At 42.1% G+C, this 12,258-nt stretch overlaps 1 protein-coding gene across 4 annotated transcripts in view; it reads right to left on the bottom strand.

Moving 5' to 3' along the window:
* The window catches only part of LOC112978757 (BDNF/NT-3 growth factors receptor), a 201,910-nt gene that overhangs the window by 49,229 nt on the left and 140,423 nt on the right, over window positions 1-12,258 (bottom strand). For all 4 annotated transcript variants that reach the window (XM_064502656.1, XM_026092447.2, XM_026092446.2 and 1 more), the window contains one exon: window positions 3,518-3,648. In XM_064502656.1, the coding sequence (XP_064358726.1) occupies window positions 3,518-3,648 (131 nt within the window). The remainder of the gene's footprint in view (window positions 1-3,517; window positions 3,649-12,258) is intronic.

Genomic DNA, 12,258 nt, shown 5'->3' with positions numbered 1-12,258 from the left:
CCACATCTGCTAAGTTCAGTCTTGTAATAGGTAAAACTACCGGCCCACACTTCTTCTCCTTCACCAGGGCTTTGCCCAGGTAACCACTGAGAAACTGGTCTCTGCAGACCTCTGCTCCGTAGGGAGCACAGAACCTATAGCTCCTCAATCCACCACTACGCTGTAGAGCTGCACCTGTGAGTACATCAGAGCAACAGCAGTGGGATCTGGCTCCCACCAACATCAGTGTCTTGGTAATGAAATTCTCAGGATACCTTACCTTTACACTGTTTCAGACTTTCACTGCGAAATCCTTAAACTGCTCCCCATCACCTTACGACAGCTAAGCAGTCTATTTATTACAGAAATGAAGTTTGGTTTTGATCCTTATCTGAACTAAGAACATCTAAGTGTTGGAAACCTTTAGTTTTCCTCTGCAGGTGTCATGGAAATGTTCTTCACCTAATGCAGGCAGCACTCCTACGTGAGCACAACCCCAGAGCAGCCTGGAGCAAATCACTCCTCTGCCACCCCCAGGAGAGCAAGAGGCAGCTGCTAACCTTTGCCTTGCAGATCTTCCTCACCTCCAACTCCAGTAAGGTTAAATGAATGCAAGAATACATGGAGGGAACCAAGCCCATGAGGAAATAGTACTGATCCAAGGCTGAAGAACTCAGTGCAGCACGGCAAAATGGCCTCCAAGGAAATGATGACTATCCCTTCATCCCTTCATCCACCTTCTTTCTCTAAAACTGCCTGCAGGAAATGGTATAATGATTTCATTGAAAATTCACCCAGGAAGAGTATAATGCCCACGGACCACTTAACCTTCACTTAAGCAGATTTTGACCCACAGAAAGAGTTTCTGTATACCCAGTGATCCTCAGAAAAGCCTGGTGGTCAAAACTAATTTAAACTGAGCCATCCAAGAAGACTGTCCTCCTCTTCCAAAGAGCAAAAGTGCAAAATTTGGGGTTGTTTATGCTAAGTTTGATTTTATCTCTTTCCAGGTTTTAGCTCCTAAATAATTTGCAACAGAAACATCAATATTTAGGATATTTGACAACTAAAAAGGAAAAGGACGCATTTAGAGGCAGATTAACTTGCTTCTGTGAGGTTCAGTAACAGGGTTTTTAGCATGCTTGCACAATGCTGCAACAGTTGCCCAGCAACCGGCAGGCAAACATGGAAGGGCACAGCCAGCGAATGAAAGGAAGTTCTGACGAATCTCACATAGGTGAGAAGATGCTTCCCCCAGGCCAGCTCTCTTGGCTTCCTTGCTGCCTAAATCCTTCTAATACTGCCTTACTTGTCACCAAATGTATATTGCTGATGGGCTCACTGGAGCCCTTTCATAGGGGCATTCTTATTTTGGTTTCGCTCAGAGGGGTGAAGCTCTCTAAATCATTTGCTGTTCATTGTGAGAACCTGCCCTCAGCTGGACTGCTCCTCTAGGACCAAAAATCTTCAGGTCTTTGCTGGGCCAACCCTTGTGCCCAACGGAGGGATCAGGACACAGTCCTCTGACTGGCTTTCAGCATGCCTGTGAAGTCCCATCCTCTGTCAGTGAGAGTACTGCCCTCAAATTTAACTGGAGCATACCTACGAGCTACAGTTCATACTGCGGTAAAAGAGAAAAGCTGGGAAGTGTCAGATGACTAACCACTTGGCTGTACAGGGATCAGTCCAATGGTCTACTTAGCCAAAAAATCACTCTTTGACAGGGACCAGAGTCAGCTCTTCAAGAGCTGATGCAAGGCACCTGAAAGGAGCATAGCCTGTCCATAAGGATATGTCTTCTTACTTGTCCTTCAACAGTTACCTGCAAGACACATTAAGGACTCTAATAATAATACTGGTCCAGAAAACTGATAGATTTGTCATCTAAACCCACGGAGACATCTCTGCCTTTAAACACTGAATGCTATTTATTGTGAATTACAGCGAGAAAGAACAGAGAGAGTGTGCAGATATAGCATTTAACAGCAGCTGAAGTGCTAGGCTCCATTTGGTCAGGACTTTCAAAGGAAGCAAGTGAATGGAAAGGCTTTTATTTTGCTCTCAAGCAGTTACCTGAAGTGATAGAGGACAGGAAATTTTCACTCTAGCCTCACCAAAATAAAATAGAAAATTCATTCAGTTCTAGTTTTGTCATCTCCTATCTCTTGCCTTCTCCTGTCTATGATATATCCTTCAGGGCTCCATTTTTTCCCACCAGACAACATGACTGAACAACTCTAAGTATCAACAAGCTTGTAACCTTGGCAAACCTTCCAAAAACTGCTATTTTTGATGGAGCAAGAAATCATTCAACTAATCCAGCTTCCTTTCATGTTCTCTCACTGCCAGATCCAAAACTCTCTTTCTTGTTTACAATTTCAAAAAGATGATCTGGGATTCTTTTACTGTACGGTTTCATTCAAAACATACACAAGGTTGCCTAATTGTGAACGATCAGATAGGATTATTTTCTGATTCCTAAGCACAATCCAAATTCTAAAATATATATTTCCACTGCCTTTAATGAGATACTTTAAATGCTGAACACCTTGTTCAGCTTTCAGCAGAACACAGATGGAGATAGGAGACAGTTGTCAGGGAGACCTAGCAAACTCTTAGCAGAGTGTGGTTTCACTGATACTATTCTTTAGCGAACCTCCACAGCTGAGGATGACAACCGACCTCAGCAGTTCCATTTTGGGGGACAAAATGGGTTGGCATGGCAAAGCAAGTCTGGTGTGCAAGCTCTGAAATTACGATGTAAATCTTCTTACTGCCTGGTAACATCTCAATGTAGTCTTGCCCTCCTGTGATGCCAAACAAATCCATTCTTTTTCTCAGAGATGTGAGAATTTTTCTGGATACTGGCAGCTCCAAGGTTATGGCTGTTTAGTTTCCTTAGTTTCCTTAGTTTCCTCCTCCTATGACTGTATTTTGGGATGGTTGAAAGGAGCTTGATAATCAAGAATTGCTCCTCCGGTTCTGAAATGTCATGATTTTTGGATTTCCATACAGGCAGTATTTAACAGAACATAACAATATTATCTATAAGTTTGTTATAAAATTCCTAGCAACCACATTAATGACAATTATACACAGTTTCAATCAGTGGTTGCCTAAAAGAATTGTATAGATCACAGCAAAACAGGCCTTTTTTTGACTAACAATTATATATATATAACCTCTTCATTTAGCTGGTTATAGATTAGTTTTTAGACACACAAATATAAGTCACATGTATTTTTGATGACTTAGATGTTATTTTTCACTCATCGTATTTTAGCTAGGCGGTAAAAGATTTTGTCCCTTTGTGACACTGTCAGTTTCCCCCTTTTCCTTACGAAATTCAGCTCTCATTTTATAATCCTCAGCAAGATCAAGTATCATGTTCTCTTAACACTCCATTAGCCTTGTGAACCTTTCCACATATATCAGAGGAGTTACACGGGGCTACGGACTAGGCAAACATGATCATTTACAAATAAAACAGCATTAGTTGCAACCATGAATTAATAATGGAAACCCTAGACTCTTTTACCTTCACTGCCACCAAGATCTTGTCCTGCTCGGGACAGAGGTTATAGCATTCAGCCAGAAAGACTTTCCCAAAGGCTCCTTCTCCCAGTTCTCTTTTAAGAACGATATTGTGGCGCTTGATGTGCTGAACGACTGCGAACAGAACACAAAACGGAGGTCAGAAGCGAACGGCAAGGCCATGACGGGAAGAGGTCCGTGCTGGCGGCCACAGGGAGACAGGATGGCCTGCCCAGTGCTGTATGACGGAAAGATCCGACGCGCACACGTCACCTATTGGTGCTTCGTCCAAAAAGAATATGTTAACATATGTACATTTGGAGTGTAGTGCATTTGCTGTATAAGAAAACACGGAATTAAGAAGCTGGGAAGAAGCTATTTATCATCATCCTTGGATGAGTGCTGTGGAGCGTACATAACAGTGAACACTGATTTTTTTAAACCATGAAGGGAAAAAATCAGAAAACAAAACAAACCTTTCTCACATTGCTTCCATTTTTCTTTCTCTAACAATAGCTGAACACTCTCATTCAAAGCCAAAAATGTTTGGAAGGAATAAAGTCTTAAAATTAACCTAATCCAAGAAAATAAAATGTGCCCTCTTTTAATTAAATCCAACTTACTCTCTGGTACTCTTATCACATGCTTATGTTGTTTTAAACTGCTGCTGTCTCTCTCTGTGGTATACTACAAGTACTGTAAGACAAAAACGTCATTCTCACAAACATGATTTACAGCATTGCTCTGAAGTAAAAGAAATAAAAGATGGACAAAGGTTTTAGTCAGGGTAGTGGACACAGCCTTAGCTGAATTGCTGCCTAGAAGCAATTGGTACAGACATTACAGTCCTTCAGCATTTTTGTTCGTCTCTTTTTACATTTCCCTTTCAGTACAAGCTTCCATTAGAAGATTTAATATTTTAAAATACTGAACCAAATTTGTAAAATACACCATCAGCTGACAATGTTCTAGCTGCATAAAGCAGCTGCAAGGTCAGTTTAACTGGCCAGCTGAACCAGATTTATCGCTTGTGTTGCTGAAATTATACAAAACAGCCAGCATCTGCTGATGAACTTGACCTAATTATATTTAGCAGCTTTTACAAATGCTAAAATTCAGCCCTGCCTGTACAGAGCCCATTTGCAACTTAACTGCTAAATCCAGAGAAGTAAATAATGGTGCACAGGCATCAAGTGGCTTCTGCAAAGGCATGAATCTCACCTCAGAAGCGTAACTGGTGGGACCAGTGCTGAACCCCTGCGGAGGGAGAACCGACAGTTGGGATATATTCTGATGTCAACCAGCCTCTGGCTCTATGCCTGGCCATACCTTCCAGACTGGGCCTCCATATGCTTAGAAACTACCTTATCGTCATTACTAAAGGATGTATAAAGGAGCGCTACTATTAAGAGTAGAGGGGAGAAAAAACACAGCCTCCTCCTTACCATCAGCAACATCTGGAGAAAAGGACCATGGCTGAGGAAAGGAAAATACGTATGTTCCACACTGCAAGTCTATGAAGGCGCAAGTGCAGCACACTGCTTAGGAGTGTATGTAATAACACCATATGTGCCTGTGATGTGAGCCTGATGCTGTATATGCTGCACATGGCTGATATGTATCTTCAAGTCCTCTCGATCCCAGTATTCCCACTATTCATCCCAATACAGTTCTGCTCCAACAGCGCATTGGGCACAGCCAGAACGGCTGTGATCACACTCACCCCACACAGCAGCCAGCCCCTCAGAAAGCACAGTAAGAAAAAACGGCTTTTTAACATGTGCCAGGCCCAGGAAAACCTGCTCCTGCCATTGCTGTGGTAGCAGGGTGAGGTAATTATGAAAATGGTGCTCCCGCTTTGTCCTCGTATGACAGGTCTCTCACTAAAACTGAGAGGCCACACTTTCAATTAATAGCTAAGTATATACACTAAATAACAAGGTACCAACATTTTTCATTCTCATCAAATTCTGGTCTAGTATAAAATTAAGTTTTATTGTGATGATATTTTTATATACGTGTATGTGTGCATACCTACATACACACACACACACACACACACACACACACATATATTTTTGGCAAGCTACTCAAGTACTGAGCAGCTCCCCTACAGTCAGTAGTAATACGCTCTTTAATTTTACTTTCCTTCTCAGTATTGTGTTTTCAAATAAAGCATAAAATACAGTTAGCACAAGAGACAGGCCTGAACCAAAATACCTTTTCCTCGCAGATGCATATTAAGTGGCTTACCTCACCTCTACTAATACTCATAACAAAATAAATATCAAGACTGAGTTTCTGTCCTGGAGCGTGACACACACGTGTGCACATACAAGGTATGTGCATCTCAAATACAGTTTAAGAAGAGGATCTGGAATAATGGTATCTTCTTCATCCACTCCAGGCCTGCAGTTCATAGCAGGCCTGAAATTTGCCCCATTGTGCAAGATCACGCAGAAATTGCTCTGCTTTCCTTCAGTTTTTCTAACTGCTCGTGTCTCAGCTCACAGGAAATAACTGAGTAAACAGTCCCTGATACTAACGGAGGTCTTCAATTACAGCTGAAGATGCAAGGACTTTTTTTTTTAAATGAAAGTCATTCAAAACGCTTTGGCTGATTACAGTGTTACAGACGTTTCCCTCTGCTTGCTTGAGAAAAGTGAGGTGACTTGACAGACTGTAATTACATCTGGCTGTTTGGAGGGAACCCAGCCACGGCCACACCGGGACACTGGAGCGGAAGGAGATGGAGACTTTGGACAGCTGTGCTAGGGAGAGGCAGGCGCGGTTTCCACCCGAGCCGCGGGGCCCTCCGCGCCCCGGTGCCACCAGCACGGCAGGCAGCAGCGCGGGACGAGGAAGGAGCTGAGCTCCAGGCCACACAGCCCAGCCCAGATAATTTTGCAGCTCACAGTCTGCAGGCTTGAAGGCCACGATGGCCTGTGCTTTAAAAACACTCACTAATACATGAACCGTTACTTTTTTCCAGCTTTAGGCTGTGCCTTTGACCAGCTATCCTCATCAGAGAGGAGACCGAAAGCACCAGGCCCTGTTTCGCTCTTGCTCCTACTCAGCCAAAGCTGTCCTTCAGTCCTGCCTCTTGGGAGATTTCTTGCTTTCCCGATACTTCCCCAGTACCACTACGAGACTGTCTCGCTTCCTTTCCTAGAGAGAGGAGAGGTTCAGATCCACGTTACCAGTGTCATCGTAAAATGCCCATAAAACCGGTTAACTTTTCCTAGGCAGAGAGCATGGCTGAAGTGCCGGCCTACTGGGCTCAGCAGCAAAACGCCACTTCAGTAGTGGCCGGATTTCGTTTTGTTCTCTTTAATACCACCAAAGAGCTGGTGATAAACACAATCGCCTCTTAAATTTTGTTTGGGTCCTCTCCATTTTGAGCACAGAACAGCACTGATGTTTGCCCTAGTGGTAGAGGGACTTTTATCATCACGTCCCTGGAGCACTTCACAAACAATGAAGAGTAAAAATAAAAAAGAAACATCAAATACTTCTGTACAGTACACTTGCAGCTGCTGCTAAATGCTCTTATGTAAACCAAGCATTCAAATAAACAACCTGTCCCATACCAAATCATGAAATGCAAAACACAGCAAGCCGCAGAAGAGATCTGCACAGAATATGTTTGCAACTCACCACGCTCTATCCAGCCCTGTTACCTTTCTATGCTGAACTGAGTTACTAAACAAATTAAAAATGACAGTAAATGTGACTAAATGGGCACAGATTAAGTATAAGAACAATGTAAGTAAATGAAACGTATATGATGTGACAGAAATATGAGCTAAGGAAAAAATCCATTTAGCACACATAGGACCCCAGCCATAATGACACTGTCTTCAGTGGGGGGAGATTCTAGCAGGAGATACACTGAAAAATTCAAGTCAAAATCTGCTTTCGGTTAATATCAGGATAAAGCCAATTATCTCTGTTTCTTCAGTGTAAATCCAGGATAATCTCTTGGACTTCAACAAAGCAGAATTTGGCCAAGGAGGTGGTATAATTTGGTATTACCAAAGAAGAGCTCTCACGACATAGTCTCAGAAGCAAAGATACACAAATGTTCAAAGGGTGGTTATGTATCTTCCTCTTTTTGGCTCAAAAAGGTGATTGCCTTTGAGCTGTCATTTAGGCTTTTAAAAATCATGTCACCACTGGTTTAAAAGATCCTGTTTGATTACTGCAACAAATACGTAAGAGCTAAGCTGAGTAGAAACACTTAAAAGAAAAATGAAACATAAAATATGAAGTGAAAATGAGCAAAACAAACAAGGATAAATGCTGAAAAGAGGCTATGGTGTCAAGTAATATCCTTGAAAGCTGTGCCCATAAAAGCAGGGGTCTCCCATGGTTAACTGTAGTGAATAGCTAGCAACAGAAAACAGAACTGCAGAAAAGGGCTCTCTTCTCCTCTCGAGGTCCCACAGACCTCCCACCAACAGGGCTAGCCTTCTTCTAGGTATTTCATTCACTAACACACAGCACATCACATTTTAAGTGATGCACCAAGGCCTTAACTTGCTCACACTCCCCAGGTAACCTACCTTTGATTGTAAGGCTGAATGGAAGGATCACACCACCTTCGGGAGTGGGTCCCACCAAAACAGGCAGCCCGGAAACACCTCACCGTATTGAACTCACTGAGTTGGATGTGACTGACTTCAGCCATGGACAGCAGGACATTTAGCAGCATAAAGTATTAAAATATTTCTGTGCTTAATTAACAAGTGAAATGCAGTGACAGAGTCAAAATGATTTTTCCGTGGCCATGAAAAATAGGTCTGAGCATTTTACCACCACACGTGACGTGATCATCTAATCTGACCTTCTGCACAGCTTGGAGCACAGTATTGAGTGAAATGACTTGTGTTTGGCAGGAGAATGCCTCCAGAAAAGGAGTTGTGCTGGTCTTGATTTGAAAGCTTGAGCTATTCTCTTGCTGTAACATTTAATTATTTTCTTCAATAATAAAAATGCATGGCTTTTTTTCTTTTTTTTCATCTTATCTGGCTTTCACCTACTTCCCTTGGTTTTTAAGAGACTTTCTCTGCTAGCTTAAACACCCTTTTAAGATCTGGTATTTTTTTCACTATGAAGGAATTAATATATATAATCAAGATTCTTCTTGCTTGTCTTGGTGAAGCAGAGGGATGGAAGCCCCTCTCTGGCAGGGATTTTCTCCAGTTTGCCAGTCACTTTTATGGCTCTTTTCTGGACAAATTTTCAACATCCTTTAAAGAATATGGTTTTCACAACTGGAAGCCACATTCTTCTGTCACTCTCCATAAGGCTGTGATACAGAGATAAAATCAGCTCCCTACTTCTCTGCACATCCAAAGATCACACTAGTCTTCTTAAAGCTAGGTTTCCTACAGAGCATGAAAATTATGCAATTATGTGATGTGCATGTGTTTGTCTCATCTTGAACAGCTCACCCAATTACAATATCTTGAGTGCTAGACGTTTAAGTTGTGTCCCCATACACCGTATGAAAACAGCAGAACAGAGGGGGAGCTCTCCTTACAGAGAGGCTGCCGCTTATCCCTTACAGTATTTATTACTTCTTGTTCTGTTTTATGTAGTGTTATTGTTGTTTAATTCTTACACTACAGCAGTGACAAATTCCCAGGCAAACAGGTGCTCAGTTGTAGGTGCAAAGAAACAAGCAGTATGTTTTCATGTATACAGTCCACACTTCAGGTAACTCACATCTCTTTAAATGGATGAACATAAGTCCACAGAATAGCTGCACCTCAGATAATCTACTCAAAATCAGAGGTGCCAGTACAGGATATGGGAAACTGAACATGGAGGATCTACAGAAGAAACACTATATCAGAGAGATACATGGGTAAGCCCCATCACATTACCTGTACAAGTGTGGCTTCTGAATCACTTTGTATTGTTTTGTTCCGTTTTTGGTTTTTGGTTTTTTTAAATAAAAACTGTGAAAACACAGTTGTCCCTGAGTGGCCATCATGACCTGCCTGATATTTCACAACCATCAGACCACAAGTGGGTCTTGGGGAGTCGTTTGATGAGAAAGTTGAAGAAGACTCTTCTGTGGGCCTTGGTCTTCCTGGAAGAAGAACTAGAGACACTTATGAGAAGCAAACCTGCACGCATTCACAAGAATGGCATATTTCCCAGGGATTTCCACACTGTCAAGAACAACATCTGATGATAAATCTCATAAACCTGTGATTGTTGTAGCTTAACCTTTCAGTTACTCCATCACTACTTAACTCCTCCCAGGATCTGTAGTTGAAACCCCAAACTTTCCATTGCTTTGACTAAGAATTAGGCTTTCCTCTGTGCCATAGTGCTGCAGCTCCTGGGAGGATGCCTGGATGGCAGCCCGTCGCTCCTCCGCCTGGGAGCACCACAGCTCCTGTCTGCTGTAAACTCACTCTGAGGTAGCTAGAATGGCACCTCTCTGGCTGAGACTCAGTGTTTGCTGTCTTTTGGGTTTTATATTTGATTTCTGATGAGGGGTCTTATCTCACTCCTTTGACGCAGTAAGCTATTTGGCTAGGATCCTTTCAGTTTGGTTACAGACAGGCACATTGCCGTGCTCTGTTAGATCCTTATAATCAAACGAGAACTACTTAATAATAAATTACAGTAACAATACTATCATTGTTTTAAATGCATGAGCCTTACAAGCTAAATCCACCCTTCATGAAAACAGGAACACTGAAGCCGATGGTTTTTATAGGCATGAATCTGACCTTAAATATGAAAACCAAGAGGTATGCAAGGCCCTCAAAGCCTTAGTAACCTGAAATTGTTTTTGATTTCAATGATAAATATGTATTAAATATAGGTTTGATCTATTATGTGCTAAAACTACTGGGATATATCAGAGTGACTAAAAGCCAAATTTGGCTCACTCTGTTCAGAATAAATAGTAGATATTATTCAGTATGTTTTTTTCCTCTTTGCTGCTTCCAGGCTACTGACAGCTTTCCAGCACAGTATGGTAAATCAGCTTTAAGCAGAAAACTGTGCTGCATTTTTGACCACCTTTTGCCTTTGCAGTTGTGTGTACAGTTACAAATTAACTGTGACTCTCAATGCACTTCTTCCAGAAGATTACTGATCGTAAAAGTTCAGGGCTATTGTGCATGAGTTGCTGCATAAAACATCTGCTGGTATTATTTTATTGTGGCAAATCTGGTCCCTCTTCCACGTTTAAGTTTGATGGAGACAATGATCTCACCACCACCACCCTTCTCTTAGCTCAGACCAGGAAATCCTTTCCTTCAGCACGATACTAATCTTTAGGGATCTTCTGTGTAGCAGAAACAGAAGCACTCAACAAAGGCTGGGGAAGTACCATGTAGTATATCTCGTACAATAGACGCTTGCAGGGGAGAAGGGCTAATAAACATGCTGTCTTCAAAGTATTAACTCTTTTCTCCCTTTGTTTCCAGAAACAGGCATAGACTTGAAAGCACCCCCGGTGGAGAAGCAGGACTTGACAGAGCATCATACATTTAGCGACTGAGCCATATTCAAGCCTGGTCTAAGTGGGTATAAAGGTGAAATTCAAAGAAGATTGCCCCCTTTCTGATGTAGCTTTCTCTGCTTTCCTTTTTCTCTTCTCATTTTGAACGGAAAAGGAAATTATTTTGTACCTCTACGTGAGGGAGGACAAAAGGCTTTTACTTTTGACCCTTCAAGGGGACTTCCAAAGGAAATGTGAAAACTAAATGGACTTTTCAACCCTGTGAAGGAATAAAGCATGTGTTTAGCTTACAGTTCAAAAATCTATCCTTGTACATAAGGTTAAGCACATACTTAATTTTCATCTTTTGCTGAATTATTGCAGTAAAAGATAGCACAGCATCTGATCCTGCCATGTTGGATGTCCTGTCTACCCTGTTGCAGCTAATTGTGCATGGAAAGAAGTGGAAACAACAGAAAAAAATATCACAGGAGCATAATAGAATCCAGTCTCTTACATGTCACCATTAAGCAGTATTATTTACGCTTCTAACAATTTTTGTCCTGCTGCAGAGCACCTTTTACAGTTTTACTGACTGCACTACATTGCACAGCTTTCCACTAGGAGAGCTGAATCTTATTCAGGCCCACATTTTATTTTCCTTGAGCTAATCAAGGAAAACTCCTCTGGTGGAGGATTCATTTTTTAACTGCTTCTTTAACTGGACAGAGTTAAGGCTCTGTGACTCCTTGGCTACTTGCTCTTACCATTCTGCGCATGCCTCCCCCTTTTACTGGATTTTGCCGTATGTGGCAGCTGCAAGCAAAGAACAGTGACACTTTAAAACAAGAGGCTGGGTTGACTTCTCCTATACACTGAAAAGTAGAGAACCTCTCTTTGCCCTCCTTTCCCATAATGAGATGCAGAAGGGGTTGGCACTAACTGTTAAACTGTCAGAAAACCCAACGAGAGGGAAGAGATGAGTAGAACTACAGTAAAAGGTCGGAGGGCCCAGAAAAGAGGATATTAATTCTTACAGAAGTCCTGTCCTTCAGTCATTCTGCATCACCCCATGGCAAGCCATTTGCTATTTTGATTTGCTCTCACTGATGGCTGGTACACCTCTTTGTGAGGGCATGCCATCTACAGAGGCTTATGTGCCTCCAAAGGCAGCTGTAACTGGCAGCATATGAATGCAAAGTACGCCCAGAAAACTGGTCTTTACGGCCAGGCTGTGCCAGGTATCTCTAGTGCAAGCACAAAGCAGTCAAGAG

This window comes from Dromaius novaehollandiae, chromosome Z (genome assembly GCF_036370855.1).
Source record: "Dromaius novaehollandiae isolate bDroNov1 chromosome Z, bDroNov1.hap1, whole genome shotgun sequence".
Lineage (NCBI taxonomy): Eukaryota > Metazoa > Chordata > Aves > Casuariiformes > Dromaiidae > Dromaius > Dromaius novaehollandiae.
The sequence above is the reverse complement of the archived record's forward strand: the minus strand, read 5'-3'. Positions and strand labels throughout refer to the sequence as shown.